The sequence below is a fragment of the Pagrus major genome, chromosome 2 (assembly GCF_040436345.1).
Source record: "Pagrus major chromosome 2, Pma_NU_1.0".
NCBI lineage: Eukaryota > Metazoa > Chordata > Actinopteri > Spariformes > Sparidae > Pagrus > Pagrus major.
In genome coordinates this window covers 14,924,804-14,946,032 of record NC_133216.1, presented here as the reverse complement: position 1 = coordinate 14,946,032, position 21,229 = coordinate 14,924,804, and the positions used below count along the sequence as shown (strand labels likewise).

The 21,229-nt window shown below is 41.0% G+C and overlaps 1 protein-coding gene across 2 annotated transcripts; it reads right to left on the bottom strand.

The window, feature by feature from the left end:
• Nucleotides 1–218: 218 nt before the first annotated feature.
• rtn2a (reticulon 2a) lies at nucleotides 219–21,198 on the bottom strand. Of its 2 annotated transcripts, XM_073481768.1 has the most exons (11): nucleotides 21,118–21,198; nucleotides 16,500–16,932; nucleotides 15,116–15,169; nucleotides 13,960–14,523; nucleotides 12,140–12,331; nucleotides 7,388–7,595; nucleotides 5,779–5,917; nucleotides 3,235–3,304; nucleotides 3,096–3,142; nucleotides 2,948–3,006; nucleotides 1,667–2,452 (listed from the first exon to the last, which is right to left on the bottom strand). In XM_073481768.1, the coding sequence occupies exons 2-11, from the start codon at nucleotides 16,528–16,530 to the stop codon at nucleotides 2,377–2,379; spliced, it is 1,440 nt and encodes a 479-aa protein (XP_073337869.1). In that variant the 5' UTR covers nucleotides 16,531–16,932; nucleotides 21,118–21,198; the 3' UTR covers nucleotides 1,667–2,376. The 2 variants fall into 2 exon arrangements, with proteins under 2 accessions (XP_073337878.1, XP_073337869.1); XM_073481777.1 differs by lacking the exons at nucleotides 12,140–12,331; nucleotides 13,960–14,523; nucleotides 15,116–15,169; nucleotides 16,500–16,932; nucleotides 21,118–21,198 and adding an exon at nucleotides 10,407–10,474 and having other exon boundaries at nucleotides 219–2,452.
• Nucleotides 21,199–21,229: the final 31 nt, after the last annotated feature.

Sequence of the window (21,229 nt, the reverse complement as noted above, 5' to 3'; positions counted from 1 at the left end):
AGTAGAATATCCTTAAATCTAATGTAGACTTTCTGCTCTGACAATCATCTTTATGAACTTAAAGACATCTCTGAGGGTCGAGGTTGAAGATCCGCTGTGTACGATTAGTATAAATGTGTCGCCCATTACCTCCAACAATACAAATACCAGTCTGTATCTGTGTCCAGTCTCTAACACACTGAACATCCCTCTGAAAAAGTCACACTACGCTTGTTTTATCTTTTCAGTGTGTTTATTTTTCCAAGATTAAAACTCTAGTTATTTTCAAGAATACAAAATGATCAGTGTACTACTGTAATGCATGTAACGATCTAAACTAAAAGTTACTTTCCTGTTTGGATTCCATTTATCTTTCATCCACGCAGCGAGTATATAAAAACCTAAGCATGTGGGTAGTCTAGACTAGTGAGACAGTGCTACGAAAAATGATGAGTTTGACTAGTTTAACAACAGATATAGTTCGACAGGACAGATCTCAGAGAATGAAACGTTTCGTATATGCCATGCTGTGTGGATAGGTAAGAAAATTAGTGCCTTTAATTTCACTGTTATCGCCATTTTTCATTATCCTTGGAAGAATCCAAGACAAAAGAAAGAAAAACTGCTACAGAGGCCGGCGTGCGTCCGATACGAAGCAGCACATGATGTCTAAGGCTAACAGGTGTCATGGATGATGTCTGTTAACATAACAAACCTTTCAATGCAACACACACAGGTACATGATGCAACGATAAGGCATAGAAACAGACACATTTTGGTGAGAGCTTTAAGAGCAAAGCGCTAAAGGGAAATGTGGACTTGCGAGCTGCAGAGAGTATCCTGAATTATTTTATTATTTCTAAAATTGTTCTACTTACAATTCTGTATAAGATACCTTGATCATGGCACACACGTACTGTCACACGAGTACTGTACACGTACAAAACTCCACTCTCAGGAAGGCAATGGTCGGGGGAAATGATAAGTGGTTTGTTAAGAGAGGAGAAGTAAGCTGTTGTCAGCAGTTGTGAGTACTGTGAATCAGATCATGCACTGTAACCTGCAGTTAGAAAGGCACCTGCTGTATTTCACTCCCACATTCCCTCACATCACACTGAGAGATGATCTCAGTCTGAAAGCACTTTTTGTATCATCAATCCATCCAAAGCTAAAGCGAACACGGACACCTTAAGTACCTCCAATGTTCCGTCAACTTCCTGTTGAGTGATTTCATTCATTTTATGATACATTTTAATTACTGAACTTCTAGCAGAAGAAACCATCGTTATCTTTCTGATTATTATGCTTCCCATTTGCATCAATGAATTACACCCAGTGGTGTGAGTACAGAAGACGATTAGGGCCACTGTAACAAAACAAAAAGATACAAAATTTGAGTTTTGCCTTTTTTTTCTCCAGAATTCTGACCTTTTTTTTCAGAATTAAGTCATAATTATGAGATTAAAGTCAGAATTTTGAAAAAGAGAAAATATCTCTCAGGATTCTGACTTTTTTCTAAGAATTTAACTCCCAAAAAATGTCCAGTGGCCCTAAACCTCTTCCGTATGTAAGCGATGAAGTGAAATGAAAAAAATGTGACGAGAAATGTAAAAACAAAAATCCTCAAATGAACGATCTGTGTGAATGAAAGTGCGCACTTGTGTGGATGAGAAAAAACAGAACGTTGTAGAAAATAAAGAAGAAACGTGACTTTAATTGCTTTTTAGGTTTCCTTTCAGCGAGATGTATGTCAGGAATTACACGCACACAAACACACACGCACACACACACTCTCACACGCTTGCATACACACAGATAAACCATCATGAGAATGAATATGCATTCACAAACGAGCATGTGCTGACACATGCATCCTTAATTGCCAGTTTTATGCTGCCATGAATAATGATCAGCCCTGTTTTTTGTCTCCTCACTTAAATCACCTTAACGCCTCGCTCCCCTCTCGGTGTGGGAACTTTCCTGTCTGCAGTATCTCATCTCATTTGGACTACAGCTCTCAACCGTCAAAGACACTTCTTGAGTCATTTTTTACATATTAAAAACAGTGATTACTTCCAAAAATGGTCACATACGACAAGCTGTGTCATCGAATCTTTCCATCTCTGACGTCAGCAGCGAGAGTCTCATCCACGATTCATAAACCTTGATTACATTTGAACCCCAAACCCCAACCTCCAACCCCATAACCTAGATACAGTTAGAGTATAAAGTACCATGCGTGATCCTCGTCATTGTCCGTCTAAATAATCTCCCTTCCCTTCCCCAGTCTCTGGAGCTCAACTTCTCTGGAGTTTCGAGCACAGACTGCTGGGTAAGACATCTGAGTGACAGCCTGTAACTCCGGGAGCTTTTCTTTAAGTCCTTGTCCATCAGTGTTTACTGGTTTTTGGGTTTGGCGCCGCCGGGAGTTGGGTCAGGAGGTGGGCCACCACCATGGGCAAGTCTTTGAAAGCTGTGAAAGAGAAACAGAAGAATAGTTGATACTAGGGCTATCACGACGATGACATTTTAACTAATTTCAGCAATTTCCTGCTCATTTATATGCCACTGTATAAAAAAAAGTCTCATATGAGCAGCTTTTCTTAAGGAGGCAGGAGTTATAAGGTTTGTCTGCAAAATAATCACTATGATAAACACAGGGTAAGATTTGGCTTTAGATATCCCAGCAATATAATTTCATTTTGCATGTGTGGTTCATCACTTTTTAGAGTCTCCTGGAAACACTTGTTGTTTCACTCTGCAGCAGTTTTTTTTTTTAATTCTGCACGTGTCGTCAAATTGGTGAAGCTCTCTCCTTACTTCGCTTGTCTTTTGTCTATTTATGTGTGTTTTCTTCAGTTGCAGTACACTCAGCTCACAGGGCCACCGTACTAACTGCTTCAGTAACAAAATACCAGTAAACCTGTGCTGATGGCAACATTATGCCTGAAGATGGCGCCATACTCACACGTCCTTGATGTTGTCAATTTTGGCCTGGATTTTCGCAACAAAGCTGTCCACCTCCTCCTGTGAAATAACAGGAATACAGGAAGAGTTAAAGGATAAAGGAAGTGTTGAAGGAAGTGGCAGTACAAAAAACAAATTCAGAGAAATACCTGGCGCCGTTGGTATAAAAGAGGCAGAGAAAAGACAGCGATCACACCTGGAGGAGAAAGAAACAAAAAAGTAAAGTAGTTAATGTGACAGTCACAAAGCACCTTAATAGATTTCCACCAGGAAATAAGTGTTTCTTACTTATGATGAGCAGAGTAAGGCCATTGCACAGTTGTCCCAGGTACGTCACAAGGTACATCAGAACCAGGAGCTAAGAGGAACAGCAGCAGAGAGTCAGTTTACCTCCCATCAATGATTTGTGCAGATGTCAAGCAAATCCTCCAGCAGTGCTCCACGTGGTTTTAATTTCATTCTTGTATAAAGCAGTAAATCCTGCTGCAGTGCTGCATAATTGCTTTTTATTGTGGATATCAATCACATGACTCCATAAAACGATCCATACTGACATCATTTCCTCCTCGATGAGGTAAAGAAAATAGCTCCAAGTGCGAGACTCCCAATATGGCCGTCGGTGTTTCCTCTTATATCTCACAGTGTCACATCCACAGCTGCCCTGATATGGGACACCCCTTTCTCGGATGGAAAGAGAATCTCGGGGCGTCTCTGCGTACATACCTCCTCCTGTGTGTCATGTCACATACCGGCCAGGTCAGGGTTGAGACTGGGAGGTCTCTGGGGCTCAGCTCACACTGACTCAACATTTACTGTAAATGTGTTAACTCTGTCTGCTCACAAACTGCTGCTGTTAATTAGTGAAATGCCCAAATTATATTAGGGATGAACTGCACTGAGTCTTGCCGGGGTCTGATCTGCAACAGTTTACACTGACATCTGAGAAGTTTACGTACAACACGGAAAAAGTGATGGTTGGTACTGGCGTGCGGTGAATGCTGCATCAGTACCACCTGTCCTAATATAGTAATGAACACACAAAGCAAGTGCCTGTGGTCATTGACGGAAATGTGCATGATTATTGATTATTTCAATTGAATTCTGAAGTAAAATCATGTCATATTTAGTAGTTTGTTATATTTTTTAAATTTATTATGGAATATTTATTGATTTTGCAGGTTTTTTGGCTTAAGTTAATGTATAAGATCTTTTTTTACCACTTGTACTGTCAGCTGAAAACTAGTTTTTATAATTATTGGAAGGAGAAGTAGAATAGAAAAGTTGGCAAAGTAATTGCTGCATTTACATTGATCACATTGTTAATGATGACATGATGTAACAATTAATGTATACTGGTCATTTGATACTGGTCCTTACTTTTTATGGTGACAAGTGTTCGATATATTCTTTCTTTGGATGCTGGTATTGATAAGATGATATGGCATTATTATACACCTTGTATGAGGTTTGTGCACAATGTATCTGCACTTTATTTTAACTGTGCTTAACTGTGCACATACAGTATGTATTAGCATTGCTTTATCTATTCATTTTTAGCAAACATTATTTATGTGTAATATATTAAAACATGTTCAAAGTCCTTTAATACTCCTTTTGTCCAGTTTGTGTACTTGAACACGAGGAGTCAGAGATGGAACAACCAATCCTATGATTAATAACTGCCTCGCTTTACCACCCCAGCTAAGAGTCATTTAAAGCAGCTACAATTATCATTTTACGTTGACTCTGGCGCCCCCTGTGGACAAAAGCCGTATGAGAACCAGAGCCTCGTATTACAAAGATCTTAATCTGGCTAGCACATGGATTTGTTTATAAGCGGTGAAAGAAAGACTCTTATTTTTAACACTATTTTCCTTTTTTAAGCACAGCTGTTTGCAGGATGCATGGTGATGAGGTGATGTATCTGTTTGTGGCTGTGTAAGATTAATAACTGTAATGTGATGATGGTGAAACAAATAAAACTTTGTTGCAGCCTCGTGCCACCAGACTACAGGGCAGCGTCTCTCCTCAAGCTGAGACCCCTGATTTAATCCTCAGCACTCTGGAAAAAATGTTTTATGACTTACCCGACACAGATAAGGACGCAGAATCTGACCCTGGGACCGGCATTAAGAATAACTATAATAACAATATAAAAATAGCCAATCGTCTCACTGATGGTCTCATTTGGTCATACAGAGGTTTCAGTATTAAATTAAGACTGTTTTATAACAAGTTAAAAACTGTGTTAAAAACTAGTAAATGTAAACACTGTTTAAGTTAAAAGTGTCTATGTTTGTGTCTATCACATATAACATAATGCTTTGGATGTGTTAGCAAGCGAGGCATACCCAGAGGCTGGATAAAAGGCATACATAAGAGGAGCGAGGCAGATGGCCTCATTTTGATGCTGTTAGTACAGTGTCTTTTTTCCAAAGGGACTGATTCCTTTCCACATTATGACCAAAAATATGTCATTGGGGCTGACAGTTGCCGTCACTGATATTGCCCTAATTTAGGAAGCAGGGACTTCAGCTCTGAGTTAGCATAATGAGAGAGATGGTTGGCATGGCGATGTCATCTCCAATGATGGAGGGAGTAAGATGACAAATGACAAATGATGGAGCAAAATGTAGGAATGTAGAGATGGACTGACGTCTGAGTTAATGAGGAGGAGAAGATCTGGACAGGACGAAGCAAAATCTTTGAGAACTGGTCATTAAGAGAATAAGAGACTGAAGAGCGCGCACACACACACACACACACACACACACACACACACACACACACACACACACACACAGTAAGACTTAATTTGCTAGCTTAGCTCACCTTAAGGGACTCAACAACGCTTTTGACAAAAAAGAGTCCCTTCAGTGTGTCGACAGCAGACAGAAACATGACGATGGCTCTGCGCATATAGCGGTCGGCCTCTTCTCCACTGAAACTGATGTCCAGGTCCAAGTACGACCTGAGAGGGAGTGAGACAACAAATAGAGGACATGAAGTGCAGAAAAAAGGAGGCTGAAAAAGATAGAGAAGGTAGACATTTATTGTAGTGTTTCCGTTTTTGGTTCAATACAGTTTTTTTTCCAAAGTCAAAACCATCATTATCGGCTTTTGATTTAGAAGTCAAACTCTAGTCAAGTTACAGGACTCAAATACTTTATTCAGTAAGTTTAGTCACGACTTCAGTTTGTCAAAAATGTAGCAGCGAGGCTCTTACCTAGGACTCGCCGTAGATCTCATGTCACTCTTAATTTAGCCTCGCTGCATCGGCTGCCAGTGAACTTCAGGATTGATTTTAAGATTCTTTCAATCACCTAAAAGGCACTAGATGGCTTAGCACCTGCCTGTATTTCTGTGCTACTAAAGCCTGACACCGCTGGACACCACCCAGACTTCGAAACGACCTCCATCCTCATTAGCTGAGTCTGTTGAGTGTTTGGAAAAACAAGTACGCTTTTCTATTCTTTTCTATTTTCTTCTTCATTTCAATGATTGCTCTGGGTGTTGTATGTTTTCTGTGTTCATGTGCATTTGTATGGACTTCTGAATGTTTATTTCTTTGCTTGTATGCGCCTTCCACTCAGTATTTGAATTTTCTTTTTCTGTACGGATGTTGATGCAAAGCACTTTGTGACCTGTGTTCAAAAAAGATGTTAAATGAATAAAGTTTTATTTAGTTACTTACTTACTCCTGTCAATCACAGGAGTGGAGTGACTTTAAGGTCGTGATTCGATTTAAACATTTTTTTAAATCACTGTCATTTCCATTTTCAAATTCTTTAAAAAAGATGCCACGCTACGGAGATGCTGTCAAATTTAAATAATTTGTTCTATTTCCACCTTAGTCTATTACATAATTTCTACATAAAATATATCATTTAATGCCAAGAAATAAAAGTAATACATTACATATCGACTTAGTTATTTAATTTATTCTCATCAACTCAACCGGAAGGAAATACTTTGCATGAAATGACACTTTAAATACTACTTCTGTAATCGAATTGGGAAGATGGGAATTTATGCGTGAAATCGATGCTGTCATATTTTGTTTTTTTCTTCGGACACATAAAGGACACACGCAAATAGGCTAGATTGGAGAGGACAAACAATTAATGGGACAATCGCTGATACTACTTTCGATTTCGATAAAAGACATCGAAGGCTGTTGTTTCGATAAACTAACTGCTTGAACCTCAGAAACACTGTATCAGTGAATAACCAGATTTGGAGGCACAAGCACACTAGAAAGAGGTGGATTTTAAAAATCAACCAAATATGCTTGATAAAAGAGAGAAAATCTAAATAGGAGTGAAAAGCTTTCGGCTGAATTCACCGAAGGTGTTTATACACTGTGACTGAATGAGGCGAATCGTCCTCTGTGTTGTGCCTTTTTACTTTTCCCTGTCTTGACCGCTGTCCTTGTTCTTACTTGAAGGGGTGCTCTCCGTCGCCCCAGTTGAGGGCATGGAGGAGTTGGTAGTAGATGCGCACTGAGATGGTGAAGCACATGACAGCGAGGGAGACTGTGGAGACCACGGTGATGATGCTGAGCTGGAACAGGGACAGCAGGCCGACCACTAACCCTGTTAGCACCATGCCCGTTCGCTCCGTCTCCTTCCAGTAGATCAGGTCCATCACTGAAACGCAAGGAGGAGAAAGTGATGTAGAAACAGTAGAAAGGATGAAGAAATAACAAGGTACAGAGTAAGAAAACCACTTGGGAAATGTGCAGGGGACGGTTGAGACAATTAAACTGATTATCAGACATTTGAATTGCAATATAATTGCAGATTTAGAGACTTCAACTGGTCTAGAGAAATATTTATATACGATCAGTACTGCATAAATCACCAAATGTATATAAAAGTCTCAGAAATGCTAGCCGCAAGCTGGTTTATCATTTTCAGCTGACATCATTATGAGTTACTGCATCCTTCTGCTTTTCACACAGCAGCTGCAGCATCATCACTCCGCCTCCAGCCCCTCCAAAAGCCCTTTCATTTTTCGAGGGAACTGGAGAGAGGAAGAGTGGCAGGAAGAGACAGTAGTTCTGACATAGCGATAGGAAAGGGAAGAGAGGCCAAAGAAGTGGAAGGGGGCGACAGAGAAGAAGGATCTCCAGCCTCCAGCATGAGCGAGCACACACGCAGCAGCTCAGAGGACATGTCAGGCTCTGGCTCGGGCTAAATTTAGCCCTCAGATGAAAGAGGGAGGCAAGCGGTCGAGCAGAATTTAAATGCAGCCTTTCGCAACACCTGCCGACACACGTCAGGCCGTCAGCAGCGCCTCTTCCACACCCCGTTGCTGTCTCTCTCTGTCACCCAGCAACAGCTGCTGTGGAGACTGAGGCGTCCATAGAGTCACAACAGTGAGACGACTTTAACATACAGTTTAATGTAAAAACCTTATGCTGCAAGACAAGAAGTGGACAACCATAAAACTAAAAACTATAGCACACAGCCCATTGTGTTATGTAATTACAGGGTATGTTGTGCGGTGCAGCACTGTCAGACAGGCTTTGTGCTTGTCATTCAGTGAAATGCTAAGCCTCAGTGTTAGAATAATGGGAAGCCTCTTTGAATAGAGTGCACTGACAGCAGGTGGGTTATTTATAAGCATTACTGCAAACAATTAATTCCCATAATGCCCCTGGAACACACCTGTGCAATGTGTTTGTTTGTGTTGCTGTCATCCTGGGACATGGTGTCGGGGTAAACGACTAATTTCATAGAACAATAGAAAGAAACGAACACTGGTGTAGTGAAAGCATCTAATCAATGGAAAATGTCATCGCTGAACAAAGGACGCATGGATGAGACTATCATGTCTAAAAACATGGCCCCAGTGCCGTACAATTACTACCTTCACCCTGCATTTACCCTGTACTCCTTTAGGATTTTCCAAACACAGTGAGGAGGAGCAAATATGCAGCAGCACCAAGCACTGTACTCTCTTATTAATGTGGACGCTAGTTAGCTTAGCTTAGCTTAGCTTAGCTTAGCGTAAATACTTTAAAAGGGGGAAACAGCTAGCCCAGCTCTCTCCTTAAGGTAATCAACTCTGTCTACCGGCACCTTTTAAGACATTGTATCACATTGTAAAATGTCAGGGGGGTTATGTTTCTTGGCCGGGTGCAGTGACTTCCTGGAGTGCCCACTGGTTGTCAGGCATTTCTTGACATATTTACACTGATTTCAAATAAACATGATGAGAAATTAATTAGTGAACTTTATCAGTGCTAGTGGGAGGATTTTGTCACATCCAGACAGAGCCAGGCTAGCTATTTGCCCCCGTTTCCAGTCTTTATGCTAAGCTAACTGGCAGCTCACTCCAGCTTTACATTTAATGGACAAGTTTCCACTTCTGTGATGACATAATATTTTGTGAAATTATAATAAAGCATTTGTTTAACTAACTAAACTTAACCCAAAATTAAGCTGCCCTTACCTATAACATGAGGGAGAAAACATGCATTTTATATGTTGTAACAGTTTAGTTTTATTGGCTGTAGTAAATGTTGCAGCCTTTAGGAGCCCTTGGTGGGGGGCGGGGGGGCTCTAATCTTTATCTTTCTATTGCCTTCAACAGTATTGACAGAAACATACTTCAAGAGCAATCAGTGAGTAATAATTGCCCTAAATTAGGAGGCAATTATGACTCAGTTGCATTGACTCTCCGCCACACATTGGACTACAGCAAGTTACTTATTTTATAAATTAGCACCGAGCGAGTGATTGTATCCATGATCCAATCAAGCAACCGGCCAATCAACCAATGAGAACATTTATCACATGACTCATTCACACTTTAGCTCAACATCATCTCATTTTACCATCAACATCTATTTCATTTGACTCAGGTCCTGTCAGCTTAATCGCATGTGTCCAGGAAATCTCATCATACTAGAGTGTGAAATGTCCCTGCTGTTGCCAGCTCCGAAGAGGAAACGCTCAGATGTAAGTGAAACCAGCCGGCAGAATTATTATCTGCAAAAAGCATACCACAACAGGACAGTTAATACTCATTTGAATGGCTGTTGCTAATTCAAATAAAGACCACTGATACGGAGAATACCCTGCTACATCTGAACAGCTCATCAGTTAAAAGCCAAACACACCTCTAGCTGACAGGAGCTGCCGCCTCCGGATACTCTTCTTGTAAAATGATCAAAGAGAAGCGAGAAATCTGTTTAATTCCCACCTTCAGTCCCTTGATAGTCCGGCTTTCTCACCAATACAACGAAGTCACAAAGCTCAACAGTCCACTACTAGAGACTACAAATGGAAGAGACTACCCCTTCAGACTTGAATCTACAGCTTCTCTCCTCTCAGTGAAATCAAACAAGACTCTTTGCAGTCAGGTCACAGCTGTAAACGAATACCTAAACATTGTCTGCATAGATGGACAGCCTGAATTATCCTCTTTTCGCTCTAAGCCGAAGGTCTCACCTTTGCTGGCCATTTTGGTGTCTGCTCCAGTATTTGCCCTCGCACCCTCTGTCACCCTCTCTCTGTCCCGCTGTGCTCCCCCTCGCCCCTCTGAGCTGTTTTTGGCCACCCCCCTGCTCGCTCAGCAGTCCAAAGGCCTGACAGCCCAAAATAATCTTGTTCACAGCACCGCCCACCGCTCTTCAAGACTTCCAAGAGCTTCACACATAAAGGGATGATTCACAACACAATCACACAATACTCTTAAAACGTTTTCATTTAAGCAACAGTTCATTGTGAAACATAATGAATTCATGGGATTCCTTGGTAAAGGTCAGAAAGAGTTCACATTCATGTGCAATCCAGCACCTGAAACAGGAGAGTCAGGGTTTGATTTCTGTTATGTAACCAAGCCAAACTTTTCTGTGCAACCACGACTGATAATGAAGGGCTGAGGGCTTGATTTTCTCACTTTTTCGAGTGAAGCTGCGGAAAGTAAAGCATATTTTATTGTAAGATCTTCAAAGAGGAGGTTTGTATGCTTGGTAATAAAGTAATGCAATTATAATCTGAACGAATTGATATTTCATTTCACTTTATTATTAATCTATTTTTGAATTGCTGCAAAATTAGAGATGCTGGTAGTGATTCAAAGGTCTGGAGTCGGGTTAAGTAATGTGCAGATTTGGACAAGACAACCTTGATCAGTTTACCGAAACACAAGAAGTTGCAGTATGTGCACGTGTTAACCCCCTAAAAACACATGCATTTATAAAATCTTAAATCCTTTGCATGATACAACAAGTTGGCTTTGGTATTATTGTGCCGATATGATATGTGAGTTACATTACCAATGGAAATAACCAATGGAAATAATACACTTCAGGATATCTTTCATGTTGTTTTGCCAAACATTTACATTCAAATTGCATTGCATTGGAAGGTTTTCAAATGTTAAATGTTGTCGAAACACAATCGGCTATACAACATCTTGAAATATTGAGAACAGTTTGTCAAAAGTGTAAAATACGACCACAAATTTAATACCAGTTTTTTTCATATGTGACAGTTTGAGAGAAAACAATTCAGTTGCCAAAAAAAGCAATGAGGTTTGATATGCGGCCCCTAAAACATGTAATAAAACCAGGAGAAACATGATGCTCCAATTGATGCATGTGTGCTATTTATTCAGGACACCCTAAACTCTGTCATCAGCCCGACCAACCATTAATCAGTGGTTTGAACCCCCTCCCTCCTACCACTAAAATAAGACTGAGCTCCACTCTGACTGGAGGTCCACTTAAAATGCCATCAAGTTGGAAGACAGGATGTTATCTTGTGTTTGCTCTTTCTCTCATTCGCTCCTTAAGTGCTAACAAACCTGCTTATAAAAGAAACTGCACACACACACACATATACACCTGTCTTTATCTTTCTCTGTGTGTGTGTCAAACGGTGACACTCTCTGACATCAGCGGTGATGGTGTCCAAAATCTCAGCGAATGCCAGGAATGCTCTCCCCACAATTAGCCAATCATTCCTGAAATCCCCAAGAGAGGGTTACAATGAGGAGGGGGAGGGGGGGGGGGACTATCTTTGTCTGCCTGCTCGTGGACGTTCATGCTGAAATCTGATATTTTCTTCATTCAAAGTATCGATTAACAAGCTCATAGAAAGAATCTCGCTCAGTAGCAAGACAAAGACGTAGAGATATGAGGGAGGTAACAGGAGATGTAAAGGTGTGAGTCTTGTACCTGCTATGTGGGTGCAAACCGTCGGGTCCTCTGACAGGTTAAGTGCTGAAAACCAGTGATCGCTGACCAGCTGTTCCTGAGAGTTTAGACCGATGGCAGCTGGGCCTCTGGGTCGCACAGATGTGAGCAGCTTGACTGAAATGGTTTCCATGGCGACGGGAGACTCTGGCTCAGGGGTCGGTGAGGCTGCTGCTGGGAAAGAGAAGATGATGTCACAATCGAGGTGACATCACCGCCGACTTGCTGTAGCTGAGACATTTTTACCATGTTCAGAACTTTTCTTACAGAAACTCTTCAGGATATAGCATCCTGGGAAATATAACGCTTGTTGCAAGAGGCTGATAATATTGTAAAGCTTTGTTTTGTTTTTACTTTTCATAATTTTCATGAGCTGGATGTTGCTGTGGAGGAAATTAGACAGGAAATATATCACGAGTATGTCAGCATTTTTTGCTGCATCATTTTGGAGTACAATAATTCGTCAAAATTAAGTTTTCCACTCGGACGAGGCTGATAATAAGTAGGCTGGGCTCCTTTCATTATTCTCATAATGCGGCTGTAACTGCTCTAAAATTAGCAGACAGCATTAGTCATCATATCTTTTCATAAGTATGGACTGAATGAAAAGGCGGACTGCTTATATCTTCATGTTTCCAAAAATCACACGTCACATGTGTGATTTGTTGTACTTTTATGATCTGTTTTTGCAGGTGCGACACAAGCTAGTTCAAATATGAACATTTTTTATGATTTAACAGCTAAATATTTATTACACTGGCACACAGAAAGATCACAAACTGCCTCTGGGCCATTTTCAGAATAGAGGCCCACTGACTTTTGGCCACCAATCACTTATGTAGTCATTTCTTGTCAAAACTGGTAAATGTGCTTTTTGAAACCATGGCAGAGAGGAGGTCGTACTTCAAGCTGCCCTACTTGTCCTTCTGGATCCACATTCCTCACATATATTTTAAAGTCTACATGTATCAGACATTGTGTCATTGTAATCTGTATATTCTGTGGTTTTGTTGGTCTGTTGCATGTCTGATTACTCTACTATTGCTCTTCCTGAGGTTTCTTGAAGGACAGAGGGTGTGGTGAGATTTCAAAGACCCCTGAGTCATTGCGATATATGATGCTGGGCTGTATAAAATATAATTGACCTGACTTGACTTTGCCTCAAGAAAAGACATTTCAGATCATCACAAGTCAGACTATTTAACCAGCTTCTGGCACATCGCAGACAGGGAGGTGGAATTAGGAAGAGTTATAAGTGGTAAGAAAAAGGGTGAACACATGTTCTTTAGTGATCAATCTTCACTACAGGATTTAAATCTTTGAAGCATCGCCTGACTTAACTGAGCACAACCACAAACCTCGGTGAACTATCAAATGTGTTCAAATTAGGAAACCTCTCAGCACCCATGAAGACTGCAAACAGCCATGTGAACACATAAGATGAAGCACATTCCTACAACTACATGGCCTATTATTTCAAATTTAAGCAGGTGACAAGTTTGAGAGATATTTAAAAAGATGTTTTACTATGTTGAAAGCCAGAATTGATGGCAGCTCAGTTAGAGGTTCATTCATGTAGTTAATTGCAAGAAGGGTTCATGCTGATGTCTGAGGGAAGTACAGAACTGTAAATCATCTACTGAACCTTGTAGCCTACTCGAGATTGCGTGCCACTTCAGCAAATGGCCTATTGAGATTTAATTTGCTGCGAGCTATCACTAGGTCAATAAGTAGTCTTTGTGTTGGGGCGTCTTTCTCTATGAAATAAATCAACCTCTTCACACATTCCTCCTGCTTCTCACCCTGAAGTATCTGTGAGGGGGTCTGATGCTGGGAAGATGGGGACGGAGATGGAGGCTGGACAGCCTGACTGCTCAGCGTCTCCTCTCTTTGGATTCCTGCGTCCCTCTCCTGAGTGTCCGGGTCCAGATTTTGGGGAGAGGGCTGGATTGTGATAGTCTCAGTGTGTCTGTGCTGCTCCCTGCTCACCGCTGCGCTCGCCATCCTCTCCTGCTCACTCCTCTCTGATTCTTCCTCTCGATTGAGAAAGGCTTGAGGGTCCCAGTCCGAATCGGGGGAGTCCAACAGTGTCTCCAGGGTGTCCGTGCGGATCAAAGGCGTGCGACTTCCCCGAGAACCCGCCCTGCGTCGGTCACGGAGGTGACGCGAAGCTCCCACCGCCTCGGGCTCGGCAATGGCGATGTAAGAGAAAGTCAGCTCGAAAGAGTTCTGACGAGGCGTGCCCCAGATGGACGGGGACGAAGCCAGTCCCTCGTCATCATCTGGATCCCCGTCTCCCCCCTCCTCGTCGTCAGACCATTCCCTGGCTGTTTGCAGCTCGCACATCTCGGACTCCTCGTTTCCGCCTGAATGGAGACAAAAACAAATAAATGTGGTCACCAGCATGCAGAGAGTGACGTACAGACATCAGACAATGAAAGAAAATAGCAGAGCTGCTAACTGTGTGTTTATTAGCTAAGTGCCATACAAGGACAGTGATTTTGCTTTTAATAAATAGATTTGTCATATGAAAGCAGCCAGGTGTGTCACTTGATGTCTGGGAGAAAAAGGTGTGACTTTCAAAAAGAATGAAATCCTCTTTGATGATTACACAAACATCTCTGCTTCCAAAATGTGGCCGTGATCAAAACCTTCTCCTGTGTTTGCCCGTGGATCCTCAGTGCTTGTGTTTTTCGAGGTGAGAGAGGTGCTCAGCTGTATTCTTCTAACATTAGGTTCAAAAGAAAGGCTGTCAGGGAGCAGGAATCTCTGTAACTATTATATAATCTCTATAACTGCGTATCCTTTGGAGGGTTGCAGGGGGGCCAGTCGCCTGTTCATCAACCATTCACATCAACATTCATACGCAATTTAAAGCCCACAATTAACCTAACTCGTCTGTCTCTGGACATACAAGTTATGTTAATTGTGTGACAGTGGAAGTGTCGGCTTCGTTACCATCGGTGCACGGAGGCGTTGAGTCTGGAGTCGACGCCACTGAGCCATATTCCTCTGGAAGAAAACAGTCAAAAGTTTAGTTTATTGTACTAGTAAACATGCAGTTAGATTCTCAGAAATAGAAATCATTGGTATTGCTGCTTTAAAGCCATGCAGTAGCAAAACATTTTCAGAAACAGGTTGTTTTACATGCTATTAAAAGGGGCACTATGTAGTTTTGGAGAAGAAATTCAAACTCAGAATTTTAATGTTTATAATATTAATGAGGTAATGACACAAACTCAGAAATGTTTGTTTTTTTCCATAACTGAGTAAACAAGCTGTTCTCAGAGGAAAATAGGGTCCCCAGAACACTGTTTGAAGGTAGAAAGGTGGCAGGGTCCGCCACATATAAACAAAGTAAAACAGGATGAAGTTGTGTTATCCTTTTAGGTCAGTTTGTTTATTCAGTCATGAAACAAAGAGTTTGTTTATTAAGTTTAGTCAGTGAAGATCTTTCTCTTCTGATTCAAATGTCTTTCCTAAAACTACATAGTGCACCTTTAAACCATTTCTTCCACCATTTCACACGTGCATCTCAAAACATTTAATGTCAGTGTACCAATGTGAGATGACTAAGAGCATAAAAGCCCAAACAAGAACTCTGCAGTACCTTGTTATGATTCATTTTTAAAGCAGTAACAGCCGCACACTCCTCCATTGTATTTCACATTGAAGTATTTGCCGTTAAGCTAATCAATAAATACTAACTGCTATACAAAACAACATAACACTAGGTTTATATCAATTTCAGATCAAGGAGCGTGACAGTTTTAGTTGCGTACTATAGGTCAGTGAATACAGACTCATTTCCCCACAGAGCTAAACTGGCAGCAGTAAAAGGCCTTCACTACATTAGATAGCCAGCATGACAGTAGCCAATAAATCAACCCCAGGCTGGGCAAAGAACGCAGCATATTATCTCTTCTGTTCCTGTATGAACACATGCAAATCACAAAGCACTTTAATTTAACAGCAGAGGATATCTTGTTAGAAAGATGTGACATCACAACAGAAGCTTTTAGGGAGAAATAACTTGCATCCCTGCCTGCAGAGCCTCCTCGCACACAACCACATAAACGTCTACAAATCAATGGGAGGCAACAACAACAACAAAAAGGCTCTCCCTCTGCACCCAGCCATTCAGCCATGTGTTTATAGAAGGTGTACGCAGCAGAGAGGAATGGAGAGTGAGGGAGGAAGAGGAGGGGAGTCGATGCATATGATGCTTACAGCAGTTAGCAAGAAAAAGATGCTGAGCTGGAATATGTGACGATGGTATAGTGAGAGGAACACATGCACGACTCCCACACAGATGGAAAGAGCAGAACAAAAGCAGACTCACGGCAGTGGGAGAATCCTAAAACCTGGCCCATACTCCATCAAGGCATCGCTGGGCCCATCCAGTCTGGAAGCCCCCCCTCCTCCTCCTCCTCAGCTGCCGGCACTCACGTCCTGTGGATATACTCCCTCTCTTCCTCCTCCTCCTCCCTCTGTTTCTTGGTCGTCTGTTGAGCCACTTCCTCTCGCCCTCTCTCTCTCTCTCTCTCGCTCAGCCCCGCCCTGCCTGCCTCACTCCACCATCCTCCCTCCTCCCCTCATCTCCTCTCGCATCGTTATGACTGCAGCGGGAGTAACGCACGCCACAGCAGAGGGAGAGAAAGCATGAGTGTGTCCCTGTGTCTGCCTGAGCTCGTTTTCATCTCCCATTCATTGATGTCTCTGTCTCTCTCTCTCCCTCGTCATGTGATTTCATCTCAAGATCTCATAGGAGCAGCCTGTAAGAGAAGGAGTAATGAGTCATTAATAATGTACAACATGAACATATACAATACATGCACATAGAAGGATGCGTAAGAGGATGTGCAGGACAGGCTGAGGCTCCAGTCAGGAATATAGCTTACCAACATGCACTGTAGGGTTTGTCAGCTTTGTTACATCTTAATAAAATATATCATATCCCCATATCACATATAAGATATACAAGTGTTTTGCAAATCATACCTGTAAAAACAAACCACACCTAAATCATCATTAAAGCTGGAGTATAAATAATGTACAGCCTCAACTAAAAGCTTTTCTATAAAGGGAATTGAGGCCTGTGCAACAGTGAACAGCAGGGGGAAGCATTGTGTAGCTGATGCTTCCACACACCGGCCTCTTTGCTTTGATTTATACATACTGTATAACACATTTCATCTTTAATAAGGCCTTAAAGACATTTATCACAAATACAGCATAAGACATTTAAAGCGAGGCAATGTAACTTTTCATAGATGGGATACTGGACACACTGGATGCTTAAAAGAGAAATGAGTAAAAGGAGAGAGTAGGATAAAACTGAATGCTGAGTGATGGTGTAAGTCAGTCGTACGCTTTAAGTTTTCAGTTTTAATTATAGATAAATAATCTAGCTAAATAATGTAGTTTGGCCTATTTAACCAGAGCAGAGCAACAGTATTTAAATTTAACTATAAATAAAGCTGGCCGCTGTTTCTAATGTGTGGATAACAAACGTTGACGTCTTTGGTCTCACTGTGCAACACATCATGTTCACATTTTTCGCAAAATAAGTATTAAAATAAGCTGCTTTAATTTTGTAATCTTTCATTTACTAATGGGAATCATGACATCCACCCTCAGATACACTCAAAAAACAGTTTTATGAATAAATAAATACAAATGGTGGATTCACATTTTACACAATTACAATTACAGTGGTTCATGAGAGAACTGGTACAAATCACCACAACTGCAACGACACTTTTTTCTCAAACAAATGTGTAGCTATGGAAGTATAAATACACACATATCATCTAACTAGTTATACTAATTTGTTTTTTCTAGATGCAAATTTGACTCAAATAAAACGTTCTTCCTTACGAACATGCAGTTTTTCATAACAACTGTTTTTGAAAATAAGCTTTGATATTTGACCATGAGAGGATGAGGCTTCAGCTCGGCACAACCATATTTTGACATAATTCTAGTATTGGAAATATTATATGGAGATACATAAACTAGTTGTTCTTGCAGATTTGCACATCATAAGGGTGGAGTATTGGCCTTGATGGAGGTGTGTGCGGTTCTAGTTCTTAAATAAAACATACAGTATTAAAAAAAATAATAATAATTTTCCTCTGTTTTCACCACGCGTATGAAGTTGCACCACCCCAATGACCAATTCTGAAAATTAGCTGGCCCATGGCTCAAACTAACTGCTGATCTTAATATTCAGTTAAAAGCAAAGAGGAATATAAAAGTTTTAAACTTGATTCAAAAGGTTGCTGGCATTTGAGCGAGTTGTTGAAGACGTTTGTTCCAGCGGATCATAATAACTCAACTTGTACTTCCACATGTTTAATTTGGGAATAACAGCCAAATGACTTGACAGGCTGACCGACAATATTTTGATGATATACAGCGTTGCAGTCGTGAACCTTTAAGAGATGGCACCATCATCATCATCATCATCATCATCATCATCATCAACATCAACATCATCATTGATGCCAAGTTGAGAGGAATTTCAAAATATCATGTTAAATATAGACAGCCACAGGAGGATCAACGTCCTGTGTCATCCTGATTTGTCTGTTCTGGATAAATAAAGGTAAACACACGCTTCAACTGAAACACTGCTATTACAGACCAACATCAGCTGATGGCAAGGTTTAGTCCTACTTATAGCTGGATAATCACACATATATAGTCCTTAACACTAACACACGTCAGGGGGTCAAACATGTAAACCGGTTCAGAATCTGTAAATACAGCGCAGGTAATGAGATTAAGACACACAGCAGTCATACAGAGACAACAAGGAATCAGCAAGTTACATACAGAGCAGGGTGGAGTTTGAGCAGGTGTGTCAACATCTATTTTACCTTGTTTTAGTCTTCTAGTTTATTTTACTTTTTATATGCGTATTACAGAGTGCTTCTTGATTTATAAAACATTGGGAAGTGACAGAAACTCAAATAAGTTGAGGTGCTATTTGACCCTCCAACTGAGAGCACATGGTGGAAGAAAACCTGACAAAAAAAAATACTTTAAACTGTGACATTTTGGTGATGTTTTTGTCTCTTTAACAAACTATTATGAATATGAATTCATTTATTAATTATAATCGTGTGTGCTGTTTCTTTAAGTCGATTGGCTTAGGCTGGTTAAAGTGAAGCTGTTCCTGCCACCGAAGCAACAGATGAAAGTAAAGATAGGCCCAAAGTAAAAAACCAATATGGCTTCTCAGACCATTTATAATTTACTGAACTAATTAACACTGTGGGTGATTAAGATGAACCTATAATCATCATCCATTTGGCTGTTAGTGTGTTTAACTATTTTTCTGTTTGTTAGAAGCCCTTCTATCTCCCACATAATGTACTCATCATAATATGCGAAGTGGTTCTGTTGATCAACAGTATAAAATGTGGAGATATTGATGATCATAAAGGAACGCTTGATTCTGTGCCTCATATTGTTTAATTTGTTTGTTTACATGGTTACTCATTACGTTTCACACTTGGCACTTTTGTGAGCAGACTCTGGGTGTCTGGAGGTACGGATGAGTTTAGCCTTGAAGAGGCTCCAGACAACCTTAATAATAATAATGAGCTGGAGATGACACAGACCTTCCTGTTGACCTTCCTGACATGATGACACAAGAATCTGTATGACGTATGACAGACTGTAAACATGCCGTACTTCTTCTTTGACGACAGATCTGTGTTCGTATTAAACTCATATATCCATGTAAGAACAACCGAGACTCATCGAGTTTATTCTTTATACTCATCGAGGAAAAAACTGACACAAAGTTCAAGTTTTTCCACATCAACTTGCCGTTGTCAGCAATTTCTCCCCTAAATTCTCTTTATTGCTTGTTATTAACTCTCAATTTATTGTGAACTGTCTCCATGTCAGGATCGTGTCGTCTCCAGAGCTGGGTTAGTAGCTGAGTTATTATGGTGATGGCAATGCCAAGTTTTCTGATAGCCGAAAAGCTGAGGTAAGCCCAAAGATAGAGTATAATAGCTGAGTCCGCGAAAATGGGGTCTTCAAACTTTAACTTAAGGATTGTCATCCACGTTGACTTAAAAGTTGTTGCTCAAAATTACTCATTGAGGAGAAAACTGACACAAAGTTCAAGTTTTTTAACATCAATTTGGTTTTTATTTTCTTTATTGCTCATTATAACTTCTCAATTCATTGTGAACTCTGTGTCTATGTCAGGATCCTTAAGGCTCTGGAGCAGGTTAGCCATGCAGTACAGGTAACCATGGTGATAGTAACACCGAGGTTATACCAAGCCTTATGATAGCGGAGAAGCCAAGTAAAGCCCCAAAACATATATAGCTGGGTAACCCACTAATCTTGTTTTGTGTTACAGGGCCCAGGTATCAAGTCTGCTCACGAAGACCTTGTGATATAACCGAAAGCTTCATTAAACTGACAGAGGCACGTGTTTGTGTTGTTAACTGTTGTAACTGCAAGGTGTGCAGTATTTTGACTTTACTGTTGTGATCCCCCCAAACTTGACTGATTACAAAAGCACTTTGTGTTGTGTAAAGTGTTTCTACTCATAATCCATGCATGTGTGCAGACACAGGCCAGGTGATTATCCCACAGTGTTACACGGACAGAGGAAGAGAGGCAGTAGGTGGGGTCAGAGCAGAGGGATAAATCAACAGAACAGAAATAGACTGGCCAATAGAGGCGCAGGGCTGATACAGGACGGGTAAACAGGAGAAGGAGGGTGATGTAGAAACAGAAACGGAGACGCGCGGAGAGGAAAACATCTTACGGTCTTATTGTCAAAGAAAAAGGACAGAAGAAGGATTCCCAGACTCAATCTGCAGGCTGAAGAATGCAAAAATGGCCCTAATAATTCTTAACAGAAAACCAATTTTGTTTTCCATTTAAAAAGGTATCATTCTTATTTAACGTCGCTTTTTGTTTACCTGCTTGGGCTGCCACAACTTAACTGTTGCGCTGGACCTGTTGCGGAAAACACAGGGTCGAAGGAGGGGAACCAGGAGGAGACGGGCTGCTGCCAGGTCGAGCAAGAAGCTT

Coding starts and splice junctions, on each gene's coding strand:
- rtn2a (XM_073481768.1), bottom strand. CDS start 16,530: ATGGGCCAGGTTTTAGGATTCTCCCACTGCC. Junction 14,524..15,115: donor AACGCCTCCGTGCACCGATG/GTAACGAAGCCG, acceptor GTCTCCATTCAG/GCGGAAACGAGGAGTCCGAG. Junction 12,332..13,959: donor CCCCTCACAGATACTTCAGG/GTGAGAAGCAGG, acceptor TCTCTTTCCCAG/CAGCAGCCTCACCGACCCCT.